Raw genomic sequence first — 13,752 nt, forward strand, 5'->3', positions numbered from 1 at the left:
GCATGTGTGTGTGTGTGTGTGTGTCTCATGCATGTGGGTGCCCACAGAGGACAGAACAGGTCACCGGATCACTTGAAACTGGAGTTAGAGGCTCTTGTGGCTCTGGGAATTCTGGGGAGCCAAAATCGGAACTGCTCTGACATGCCTCCTCATCTCCCCATCTCTCCAGACCCCTTCTATGACTTTGCATCGCAGCCATGTACGCGGATTGCAGACGCCTATGGTCGTTTCTCATGGGTCTTTCACAAATGTTAATTAGTGCATAGGGTGGTGTGCACCAGTGAGGTCATTTAGCTTTCCTGGTGTTTGGATAATCTTTCAGCTGACCAGAACCTGTGGAACTGCACATGGCAAGTGCTCTCCTTCAATCAACCCTTTGCCTCTCTCAGGAAGTCCAAGATGGAAGCCTCCTTCACAGGGGAGAAATTGGACTTTACGTTTCTACCAGAACTAAGGAAGGAAGAAAGGAATGGGAAATGGAAGCAGAGAAAATGGTGACTACAGAGCAAAGGCAATCTGGAGTCTGTCACAGCCCTGACTGCAAGGGAATTTAACTGGGTCTCCATAAAAACAGACAAAGCAGGAGGAGAGACGGGGGGGGGGGGGGGGAAGGAGGCCAAGGGGCCATTTCTCACTCAGCATTCTACAGGTGACTGCCCACTTAAATAGAGCCTGCCTCTCCCACACACACTGTAAGGGAAGAAAAATCTGTAGGAAGGGGTAAGCCTGAGTTTCTCATCAGTAAGCACCAAAAATAGAGTTGGCCCTCCACTAACTAGACAATGACGTAAGCCAGTTATGCCATTCCCGGAAGCGTTCTGATTCACCGAGGGTTTGTTGTATGTAAAAGCAGAACTTCTGTAGCACAACAGAGAGAAAAACAACATTTCACATAGACTGGTAACATGGGTATTGTTTATTTTTCTTTAAGTGGGCATTTCAATCCACTATGCACTCTAAAAAACAACAACAAACAACAAAAAGAACCAAAAAAAGCCAAAAAACCTAACATTCACAGAGCTGAAAACCACATCAGCAAACAATAAAAACCTAACCAGTCTCTCTCTAGCTGCGAGGGTGGGGGCCCTCATGGATGTGGGTGTGGGGTATCAGGATGGCAGGGTCTTAATCGCACAATGTGATCCTTGGTGCTAGGAAAGGCCTGCCACAGCTCTGCAGGTGAGGTGCACTGTTATTTCCAGCTTCTAAAACATTAAGTTCAGCCTGGCTTTGGCTTATCACTGTGCCAAGGTATTTTATGGATGCTTTGCAATGTCTCAGAATACCAAACTAAAATATTTAAGGATCACGAAGTCCACAGAGAATGAAGCGGCCTCAGGCCTGGGGTGGGAAACTATTTCTCCGCTTCCATCGCCCCTCTTACCCCACCCGAACAAAGCCACTGACAAAAAAAAAAAAAAAAAAAAAAAAAAAAAAATCAAAACTATCTAAGCTTATAGGGCTACTCATCTGTGTCCCAACCATCCTTGTGGTCGTTTTTCTCAATCTTGGTATGCTATGCTATATTTGGCACAGAGCTCAATCACTTACATAAATGCTATTCTATACAGCTATTCTAAAGTAGAGCAACCTGGGACACACGGACACAGCTATCTTAGCACAGAACAACTGTGGGAGATGGCAGGACGTGCGGGCAGTAGTCCAGTGAGGTGACCTTGGGTGTCACATGGCATATCAGGTGTGAAGAGACTCCAAATGACAAAGCACTTTGGGAATTAAGCTCATCACAATTTTACTGTTACACTAAGGGACAATCAGCCTCATGAAGGCAAAAGCTCAGGTTGGATTTAGTGATACAAAGAATCTTTCACGTCTAACATTTGGCACTTGACACTGATAATGTTTATGGAGAGACACGCCTTGGGCTTATAAAATAGAAATTTGAATTTAAAAATATATATTATGAATATGATAGGATACAAATTAATGCAAAAATATGTTTTGCTTCCCCTGTTTCATGATCTTTTATAAAGCATAACATTTTTGTGGAATTGGTTGTTGAAGCAGAGTGAGGAAACCCTTTGGTTATGTTTCAGAAATGCTTTCACAGTATGTGTTATTACAGTGTTGAAGTTGCATGTTTAACACATTAGTATTTAGTACTCAGCCAAAAATAACTAAACATTAATGTAGACAGTTGTACTGATATGTTTAGTTACATTGTTCTGAGTAGAGAGAGAGTACAGCTGTCAGCGAGGAAATTTGTCAGTATTTGCTCCTTGATACATTTTGAATCAAGAGTCTGAGATAGTCCAGTAATCCTGAGATGCAGGAATTACAATGATGCCTTCATTGCTACATTTAGGTAGGTGGCCTAAGGCAAGATATGTGGAAGGAAGATGGCGCATCAGAAAGAGATGCCTATGCTCTTGTTCTCTAGGGCTAACGTAACTGTGGCCAGGTATCTGTACCTCTCTCGGGCTAACTAGTAACTGTGGCCAGGTACCCTGATAGAATTACTTGGGACAGTATTTGGTAGTCAGCCATTTTCCAAGATGGTGGAGTTGCCCACACACTCAGTGACCTTGCCTGATGAGGCCAAAAGCATCTCTTGTGGGAGCCTGTTAAGTTATTCTGAGCAGCTATCTGGAAAGACGATCTTCCTGATTTCTTTAGTCACAGCTGTCATGTCACTGGCTTTCAATTGTAGGTAAGTTATAAAGTGTGATATGTAGGTCTGAATCACCACAAAGGACAGAACGAGAAGGACCCCCTCCCATGGAACGCCAAGTTCAGATTGCTATCAGGGTCACCATCCACATCAGAAAATGTCCAGGACCATGATGGCTGTGATCATCCTTGCCCACACCATCATCATCTTCACAGCTGCAATGTCACAATCAGGAAACACAACATCAGGACACTGTCCAGTTTGGGTGTGTAAATATTATCCTGTGCTTCTCAGCCCACTTGGCAAACACCTTCTTCTCGGTGATGAACCTGTGTCCTCCATGAGGGGCGTGTTCGTGGACAAGATACTCGTTGCACTCATCATTTCCTTGTTCATAATAATGATAGGGGACTTTTCTATACCCTTCTGTCCTGGAAGAGAAACAAGTCAGGAAAGGCAAGGCTGAGCCAAGGATGAGACAGGCATTTACAAGAATCCATTATGTGCCCAGTAAATGCATTTACTTACAAACCCTCATCAATGGACTCGCTTAAAAGCTATTACAGATGAAAGCTTTTAGGAAGAAGGACCAGTTCTTAGTGCCCTAATAGATCAAATAAAATTTACATATCATACTAATTACATTCAAACACATGGCCCGCTTTCAGAGGAGACCCTGAAGTGCCCAATGCTCCTGAAGAGGTAAGGAAACTGAATGTTCACAGTAAAGTTGGGGTTCGTCCGTGTTCTTTCGACTTAGCGGTTGCATTTTAGCAGCGAGATTAAATGCTCTCTGACTCATATTGTGGGGCTCGTTGGTAGAGGAACTGTATTGCACCATGATGATGCCCATGTTTGATTAGAAGCAATCCTGCCAGCAAACCACACACACTCATTTAAAATAAGAGTCTGGCAGATTAGTCACACATTAGTGAAATAAAATTCTCGGGAACTCTTACTGAGTCGAATAAGTGTTTTCTCTGTGAGCAAATAGAACACTGGCTGACACCTAGCTGTCCGTCAAGCTCTCAGAGGGAACAGACGTTGATTTTGTAAATTAAATCACCACTAAACTTGCTCTAGATCCCCGAGTCCTGGGTCTACAATTGATTAAGGGGAAAAGTGTTCTTCTGACATGTGACATTAGACTGCAGTAGACATTGTTTTCTTTCTATCACTCTTAAAAGTCAGACCACGACAACACTGACAAGAACATGCCATGTTGGCAAACAACACCCGGAAGTAATTGTCATCTGATCTATTTCTCAGATTTATGGCATTAAAATGAATTGTGATATTTTGACAAGATATCAGAATTGCAGCTGCATAAAAATAATTTCCTGTGCTCTTACTTGCAGTAGGTGTCATTTATCATCCCGTAGACGTGGATACTGTAACAGGCATCCATGGCCAGGATGAAGGTAAACCACCCGGTGCTGAGATAGGAGCCAGACTGGACTCTGGAGGGAAAGAAACACGTAGAATAAAATGCACAATGACAAGGAAGTGCATTTAGAAGCAAGCCGTACTTTATCAAGAACACAGCACCCGTTATCAGGGGGAGCACCGAGGAGCTTGACAATCTGTCAAGGATACACACGTATATGAATCCTCTCTGAATAATTTATGGACATATTCTTCCTCTTCCTACCTTAAGCCTCAAAGCTACGCTGGGTGGAGGGGAAGACACACATCCTATGTCAAATGATCCTGCTCCCTGCAGGTGAAGAATAATTTATTTGCCTTTCCATAAGACACAAATTAGAGGTGTATATCAGAAGACAGGTTTTCTGAAAGTTGCTTAAAGCTCTGATGAGCACTGAATGATAATAGTGTCTTGCTTATCTCGACACAGCACTTTCTTAGAATCTCCTCAGCTTCCATGGCATGTTTTAAAAATGTGGTTGTGGATTTGTACTGATCTCCGGCCCAACCTTGGCCTCTACATGTAACGTAGATACAGCGCAGGTGAACCTAGGCCAAGAAAGCATCCAAATGCTTTTCTAAACAGACTTGCAGGCATCAGGAGACAACCTTAAGACCTGGCTCCAGACTCTTGGACACAGCTTATTGGACACCTATAATGTGCCAATAACTCTTACAGGTGCTGTAAATACAGAAGTTATGACTGGTGTTTCCATCTTTACACTAACTGGAAAATTAGATTTACATGCAGTTGCTGTATAAAGTTCCTCGGGATTGCCTCTGTGATGATGGTAACATGGGCCAGGGGTTGTGGCGAAGACAAGCCATGTGGACCATGGCAGAGGAAATACTTTGGGAAGAGCAAATGCACAGATACATCCCAAACATGGAGGTGAGCCAAAGCTTGGTTTGTTTGAGGGAGAAGAGATGGATTGTGGAGTACAGCTAGAGTCTGGGGATGATTTAATCAGAGGCAGTGCTGACTGTAGGGGTCTGCCAAAGGCAAATGGTTGAAGATGGATCTCTGCATCTGTCCTCAGCCAAGCTGAGCTAATTCATTCAAAGGCTCAGTTGTCTACCTCCCGACATCTCTTCCTGCAGAGGCAAGTGCCTTGCCCCAAGTTATCTGGCAACTGTGCAGCAGCCCTCCCCTCTGGACTCAAGACTGGTGGGGCTTCAGCTAGTTCACCTATTAACGTTCACATATCCATCACCGCTCTAGGTGCAACCTTCAGCCGGAGGTCAGTGCCTGTCGATGTCCAGACCAGTACTGTGGATTTTAGTCCTTAACACGATGCCATCCACTGGTCTTAAACAGAACCCAACCTTCCTTCCCAAATAGTGTCAACCTCGATCATGTGAATATCTCAGGAAGTGCATGAATTCACAGCAGGAGGTGATGTCTCATTTCCTAAGCTATTTTTAAAATGTGAGTGATTCCCAAGGAGAGCCAATAAAACCCATCCATACCCTTTCAACTATCCCGTCTCTGAGTCAGAACTCCTCTACCTGAGGATCTGTGTGTCCACATCTCCTGGTGCTTGTTTTCCATGTGGAGAATACAATTGACCCTCTGTGTCTGTGGGAGACCAGAAACAGGATCCCCACACCTATCCACATCTTCAGGTGCTTAACCAACCTCTGCTATAATGGAGGAGCATTTGAATAATACTTACACACTCTCCCAAATGCTTCAGGTCCTCTCTGGGTTAGTTCTAACTAACATAGTCACTCTAATGCGAGTTAGAATACTGTTTTATTTGGGAACAGTGAAAAAAATCAGGTTGTTAATGGCTTACACTCATGTAACTCCCTCCACACAGCAGGAAACAGTATTTGGATCTCCAGATGACAGTGCCCAGAGACCCAGGATCTGTGAACACCGAGGGCCACAGATTTCAGAAACTGGACCATGAGTCGTGTACTTTCCCGTGGGATAGAACTAGCCGGGGTGGAGTCACGCACTTTCCCGTGGGATAGAACTAGCCGGGGTGGAGAAGCGAGAGACAGGTGCTTCAGGAGAGGGAAGGCGTTGCTCAGAGGACAGACAGAGCAGCATTCTTAATGCATGGCTTAGTCAGAAGGCGCTCTGTATCCTAGGGTCTCAGGGCCATCAAGGAAGCAATCCATTTATGTGAAAGTAGAATCAGAAGCTGTGAGTGTTATAACCTAATGTTTCCAAAACATTTTATGTGGTCATTCTGGTGGAATACTGAATTTGCATAGCCATTGTTCTTAGTGGATTATATCCATGCTTCTGCTCTTGATTTTCTTCCTCTTCTTCTTTTTTTTTTTTTTAAACCCATTTTATGTGCTTTCCATTTTTCATTAGTAGCTCATCCAGACACAGGTAGAGATGACTAAAATCACAGTACTTGTTTGAATGTTTACATTTGGGGGGAAATAGCTCACTGTCTGTGCTAGACACTGGTATGATCTGACAGGGGGAGGCACTTATATGACCACGATTAGTCATTGTGCAATGCAACACACCAAACCCGTGTGTTACAGTCAGAGGATGGTGGAGTGCAGGTTGACATAAAAATGCCTGGTCTTACTCTCCAACTTGATCACCGACTGAAACGGAATGCTGCAGTTCACACAGCCTCTCTAAGTCAGTGTCCTTGTTTCTGAGTGAGATGCCTGGACTCAGTCACATCTGAAGTCACCTCCAATTTTGAAATCAAGTGACTTTCCATTTGCAAACCTTAACCGTTGAGCTCTGTACCATGTTGCATGTGTGTTGACGATGTAGGTAGAAAGTACATGGATCACATACATGATCAGTTAGGCTTACTGCCACAATGGGCATGATATCAATGTCTGGGCTGTGTGTGTGTATGTGTGTGTAAAGATGGCAGTAAACAAAAAAGTTTTACTTTGTGGTGGGACTAGATACCATGACTTTCAGAAGCAATGCTTTGTGTCTGTCTTCACTTTAACAAAAACTGCTCACAGAAGATGCAAGAGGGAATACCGCGGGACCAGAGCCTTGAGAGCCAACTTTCAATTCCATGAGAATAAATATAAATTGAAGCATACTGTTCTCTCTCTCTCTCTCTCTCTCTCTCTCTCTCTCTCTCTCTCTCTCTCTCTCTCTCTCTGATGAGTTCCTTCTATATCTCAGGATAAATGGGAGACCCAGGTGATACCCTAGCTCAAGATAAAGGGGAGTCCTTGTGCAACATCTGCAACTTGACAATGTGAGAAAGTTGTCCTGCCTTCTGGCCCAGCCTGCCATTTCTGAGACTTTGACATTGAGCGATCAAAGGTGAGCTGTTAAGGGGACACGGGACACAGCCATCATGGTATGTGTATTACCTGTGCTCCAGGAAAAGGGGCGCAGGAGTGTTAAACAACCACATTTATAATAGACAGTTCCTTTCAGGCCTGACCCGATTTGTTTCCTGGTAGACAGCCAACACTAATTAGCCCCAAAGCTTTCCCTAGTATTAGGTGTTGTGTTTGGTTTACATAGGGGAAGAGTCCCACTGCCCTAGTACCCTGTCCTAAAAACCTGTGCTTAATTAGATAGTGATGTTGTTTTCCCTTAACATCTCTGGCATTTTGAGGCTCGAAAGGCCATGAAGTTTCCTACCTACAGTGCATGCTAGAATTCTCGCAGGGCTTCTCCTTAAAAACTCTTGAGTTAATGTACCTCTAAGATGTTCAGCCTGGAAAGATACAGGTGCTGTCTTGACCCAGGAACACTTCCAAAACAACAGGACCTGAGGCCTTGGAGCAGTGGCTCCCTACCTTCTGAACGCTGTGACCCTTTAATACAATCCTCATGTTGTGACCCCCAGGCATAAGATTGTCCCACTGCTCCATCAGAACTGTGATTTTGCTACTGTTAGAAATCATAATGTAAAGGAAGTCTGCTATGGGGGTCGTGACCCACAAGTTGAGAATGACTGCCTTGGAGGAACTCACTGGCCTTTGCTGGGCTGGGCAGGCTCCTGTGTTGTAGGCTGTGTATGAAGCGAGTGTAAATAATACCTATGTAGACGTTTTCAGGGTCAACAATAACAACTACAAAAAAGACGGCACTGGTGTACGTGGGCTGGTTCATTCGTCTCAATGTGCAGAGATCTGGGACAGGCATCAGTTGCCTTAGAAATCCTTAAGTCTCTTCTGGGACACAAATGTTGTTGTGACTTGTCACTCATGCACGGTAGCACTATGGACCAGCTGGCCTTCAGCCATAGCAGTGTATACAACTCCCATAGTTGGGGATCAATAACAATTATCACCATCTACAAATAAACCATCAAGCTTCCCACAGGGATGATAAGAGAATTGAGGCCCCTGATTCAGTGCAATTGCAAAGCTTAAATTAATGCTGCGGAATAATGAGCCATGCAGGAGGAAAGGCAGGCAGGGCTGTTACCAGGAAGCTATCAATCACTCGTTTCCACTGGACAGATCCTGCATCCCTCTGCTCCTCAGTAATCAAGATGCTGATAACCTGGGAACCACTAAATGGACTTGCTCATCTCTTCGAAAGATGATGCTGTCAACACACTGGTCTAGCACATGCTTGAAGGCATATCCCTGACAACATCTCTCCTCTGGTCTGCTGCTGATAAACACATAAGCCACTTCACCCTTCCATGCTTCCCATCACTAGGTGTCTAAAGGCCATGGCATAGATGCGCAGGCTCCATGTCTGTCAAGCTATTGTTTACTTATTTACTTTCACGAGCTTCAATATTTTTGGCCGTAGCGTCTTTCCTTGTCTGCTACTCTGGTTTGTCTTTTCATTTTTGGAAACGCGTTGTCACACTCTTTTCTTCTAGATAAGGTCAGGGGGAAGGACCGAGAATTGCAACATGGTGAGTCTTTGACAGAGACCTGGGTGATGTCAAATGGATTCTTTATTCACGCCCGCTTTCCTGCTCATCCAACAACACTGCTTCAGCGGCTAAGGACTTGAATAGGAGAAAGCTAAAGAACTTCCTCTAGGCCAGTCTTGGTGCTACTGGCATTGAGGATGACAGGGCTCTTTGTATAACAGTGGGCTGGGCAGCCCTGTGTTGTTTCACATCTCCTTGACACAAGTTTTCTTAACGAAGTATCAGATTCCTGCACATACACACACCTTCTGGTTTAGATAATCTCGGACTCTAAAAGACTGCTTTGTCCTGGTAGGCATTCCCATTCTACCAGATCCCTGTCCCTCTGCCACCTTGTAGACCCAAGCTGAGCATCCTACTCGGCTCTCCTTTCTTAACAAGGCTATCTGAAGCCACTCATGTCCAGCCTGAGCTTTGGACATGAGCACAGGAGTCGCACAATTCAGTCAGACTAGAGCTGCAGAGAATGTCTTGGCCGACAACAGGAAATGTTTTTGAGGAGTGGAAGAGCGTCAGGCGGCGAAGAGGGGTGGGAACCGTCTGTTGATGGGAGGCTTCCTCAGGGGTCCTTGACTCGGGGGTGGGGTGGGGAGAAGTAGGATTGTGGCCACAGTTTACTTCTCCCTATTTCTTCCGTGAACCAATGAAAGCCAAGCAAAGCTAACACTCCAAAGGCATTAATCAAACCTGAAAAAGCTCAAGGCCCCCCTCCCTCTAATGGAGGTTTTATTGGTGAGCATGCTATTGGCTATCTGTTAGGTGTAAAGGGGTATTTTAAGAGAAGAATCAATTTTCGTGTCTTGTTTTAACATTATTGAACCCCAGTTCTCTCATCAATATACTATACCATCAGGATAAACAACAGGAACTTTCCAGATACCTTCCTAGGACAAAGAAGAGCTGGATGAGTACACATTCTTCATCTTCTTCTTTTAATTAAAAATATATTTTCCTGCATTCCTTTCAAAAGATCACGGGCAATCATCTACAAAGAACCTTGGCAAGAACTGCAGATTTTCATCAACAACACTTGGGTATCTGATCTAATATCATGACACTACCCTTCTCCAAGAAGATCCCAGCCATCTTCAACTTGTATAATCTTGTACACTGTTCCATAATCAGGATCTATGGAAATGACAAGGAGTTTGCTGTTAACACTGAACATTTGCGCCCTCCATCGATGTGACAGGCCCAGAAAATTCTCAGGTGGGAGGCTCTTTCTACAAATCAAGCAGCGCAGATGAATCTTTTGCAAATGGATACAAAACTTTCAGCTGCATACAAACATCATCTTCTAGATGGTAACTCTTAAGGGAATGCAAGGATGGAAAATGATGACAGATAGGCCATCAGTAAATGGAGAAAGCAGCAATAGATTTCAGATGAGAACTATGTTCCCACCCATCTCATATTTACAGTGGCCATGCTCATCAGTACACATGTGGGACACAGAGACACAGGGTAGTGGCTGTGGTAACATTGTATAATAAGGGATGCCGTGGTCTTTCCTAAACGTACTTTTAAAAGTAAAACGGTACAGGTCAAAATATGATTTGTGGCTGCTGTGCAAACAAAGATACGACTCACAAAAATTGCTCTGTTCATTCATCTCAGAAATTAAAAGTTTATTTTGTTTTCACTCGGGCTTTAATGTTCTTTCAGTTGGAAATGCTGATTTCTGGGTTTCCATTTGTAAAAGCCCCTAAGACCTCGGCACAGCTGATGCCATGTCAGAGGTATCTGGCTTGAGATGCTGGCATGTAGGTGGCAACATCTGCTAAAATGAGAACAAATGCCTAATCCATCAAAGATCTCATCCATAGTTCCAGGATTGAGGAAAGCCCTTAACTACCCTTGCTTCCCACTAACTGTTCTTGCTAACTGCATATGGATGTGGGGTTTTAGTTGTTGTTGTTTGTCTCTCTCTGTGTGTGTGCATAAAAGCTAAAGAGTAGGGCCTGTGGCTGCATGATTTGGGCAAGTTCTGCATGCAGCTGCCAGCCAGCAATAGACTTTCTATTAAGTTCTAAGAATGTGCATGCGTTCTCTGGTGCAATGACCTTGCAACATCTGGAGGCCCCAGCAAAATTCTCAGAGACTGAGATGTGGGGATATCGGGGACCCCAGATCCCTGGGATAATAGCAGACAGTTCCTAAGGGGTGTGCACTCTGAGATGTCCCAGAGTCCGGGAACTTCCCATGCTTCTTCTCCTACTGACCCAGTAACTCCCCACATTTCCACCCGAAACAGGAAACTACCAGAAGTCACCTAGATCTGCCTCCTCAGGAGGTGAGTTTGTTGATGGAGCCTTCTCATAGGATAGTTAGGAAAGGCTGAATGTGGTTTCTGTATTATCATTACCATTCGATGTGCCTCTCTGTATATTTCTGTCAATTCTGTTGGCTAGAATTGAGCTTTGTTGGGAAAGGGGAGGGAGCTGCCCCGTTGCACCACTGAAGTGTCCACTGAAACACTTCAAGGAAGCTTTTACGGAGAAGGATGGGTACCATCTCTGACTTTTGTCTGGGAACCTGGACATTCTGTGAAGTAAATGACCCTCTTCTGAAGTCAGGTAGTCCAGTGACAGATCTCTGGACCCCTGAGTAGTTCAGGCTGTCTAGAATGCCATGCCTGGATACCTGGGCAGTCCTGACAACTTCCCTACATTGACCACTTCTCTGGTGCAAGACCCACCATGTTGGCTTAAGACTATGTCTAATAGGAACCCAAGTCCTCTTGGTTTGGCCAAGTGGCACAGAGAAACGTCCTCCTGTTCTCTCTGCGTTGCTTATTATGCATCCGCAAGGTAATAGTTCCACTGGCTGTGCTGGCAGGGTAGGGGAAGTAGTTTCCTATACCTCCCTCTCCCTCTCCCTCTCCCCCCCCCATACACAAAGAGTAGCTCTGCCTATAGAATCCTTCAGAGAAATTCTCCAGACAGTCTTTAACACTCACCAGCCAGCCTGGGATTACTGCCAATAGCTCCTAGCTCCTTATCCTCTTTCATGGCCAAGTAATGGAGTATAATCTGGCTTGAGAGTAGCAAAGTCACCCTCAAGTCGGGTGGGAGATCTCCTGTACAATGCATCCCAGGTACAGTAGATTTTCCCCTCTGCCCAACCTGTCTGGTACCCTAACCCTGACCAAGGTAAGGAGACTTGGACAGTTTTCACCAAGCTTTTTAGGAGGACTGAAGGTAGCTGCCATAAAACCAGTCTGTCCATTGGTGAGCCAGATAATACAAGAATACAAGGGCCACGAGACTTACCTGCTGGGTTCCCGGAGCCCCTCTGCAAGGCTTACTGGGTGTTCACTCCATTGACCCAGATTGTTCTGGAAAGCCAGCAAGCAACCACTACTGCTCTTGCTATGTAATTGGCCCCAGATAACTAGAATGAAACTTCAGAAGTTGGAAGGGTTTGAGGCCATTAATAGGTCCCAATTATTGGTCATTGCTTGGGTTTATATTATATTATATATTAAATGCAGAATAAAAGATGGACCTGAGCAGTCATGGCAGCATCCCACAAATGGGGAAGACGGGATACTGGAAAAATGAATGCCAGGCCAGAAGAGGGAGGGCGGAGGACACCCCAGGCTTCGTTTGGCTGACCCGACAAGAGCTTCACCTCCCTGAGCCCCTGAGTCTCAATGGATGGGTGTTCAAGGGGCTGCCCTCTTTCCCTGGATGACCTCAGGACATGGTAATGTGACCCAGTCCTTCTTAGTTATGCCAGAGTGCGTCTATCCCTAATTCAGAGACTTGTTTAAAAACAACTACTTTGCGTGGGCCACCGCCCATCTTTCATTGAATCCTCAGCCCCCTGGAGGAGGAACACCTCTTCTAATCAAGCCTATCACCTGAAAATGATGCTCAAACTTCAGGAGACCTGCAGGATTTCCCACAGTGGTACCCTGGGGTCTGAGCTGAGACCACCAGGAATGGCTACCTATAGAGAACCAGTTGTCATCAGTTACTAAATAATGTCACCCAGCATGGATCAAGCAGTACCCTGTGAGCCAGGAAGCTAGGTAGGGGATTGTTAAACACATTAACCAGCTATGAAAAGTATACATCCTTTTCCATGTCGTTCTTCCCTGGAAAGCCTCCTTGCTCCCCTCCCTAGAATTGGGCACCCAGGGTCTCAGATAGGTCCGCAGAAAAGTGGAGATCATCTGCCCAATGGTTCCCAACCCCTATAGCCATCCAAGAAACAAGTGTACACAGTTCTGGACTTCAAAGATGCCTTCTTTTGCCTCCTGCTGACACCTATAAGCCAACCCAGTTTTGGCTTTAATCCTACCTTGGGATCTCTCCATTCAAAGGGCCAACTGACCTGTACTAGGATATCACAAGCGTTCACAAACTCTCCTACGCTCTGTGAGGAGGCCTTGGGTGCTAACCTCCTGATGTTTTACAGATGCATCTAGAGAACACCCTGTTGCGATACTTGGATGACTTCCTTATAGCTTCAGTAACAGTGGAGGAGTGTAAGAAAGCCACCAAGTTAGAGACACTATAGGCCCTAGGATATCAGGTCTCAGCATGACTGCCAAACTCTGTGTATCCCATGCCACTGACCTGGGGGGACAACTTAGAAGGAGGTAAGCAAAAGCTGTCCCAGAGCCAATCTTGGGGATCCTATGGATCCCTGTGCCTAAAACAAATGAGTATGGGAGTTTCTGGGGGTGGCTGGGTAATTGCCATTATGGATACCCGGGTTTGAGTATCTAAGGCATTGTATACTAGCCCCAGTAGCATCCAGCTCCAAACTCTCTCCAGACAGCGAGCTTCTAAGTCTTCGAGATCCTTATCTCTGCACTGGTCAGATATC

General features: G+C 45.1%; 1 protein-coding gene across 1 annotated transcript in view; it reads right to left on the reverse strand.

Annotated features, from left to right (window-relative positions):
• Positions 1–1,440: 1,440 nt before the first annotated feature.
• St6galnac3 (ST6 N-acetylgalactosaminide alpha-2,6-sialyltransferase 3) overlaps positions 1,441–13,752 on the reverse strand; it is a 474,031-nt gene continuing 461,719 nt past the window's right edge. The window contains exons 4-5 of the mRNA XM_051195601.1: positions 3,985–4,092; positions 1,441–3,063 (exon numbers count right to left, since the gene is read on the reverse strand). Of these exons, the coding sequence (XP_051051558.1) occupies positions 2,877–3,063; positions 3,985–4,092 (295 nt within the window). The 3' untranslated portion in view covers positions 1,441–2,876. The remainder of the gene's footprint in view (positions 3,064–3,984; positions 4,093–13,752) is intronic.

The sequence above is a fragment of the Phodopus roborovskii genome, unplaced genomic scaffold, assembly GCF_943737965.1.
Source record: "Phodopus roborovskii unplaced genomic scaffold, PHOROB, whole genome shotgun sequence".
NCBI lineage: Eukaryota > Metazoa > Chordata > Mammalia > Rodentia > Cricetidae > Phodopus > Phodopus roborovskii.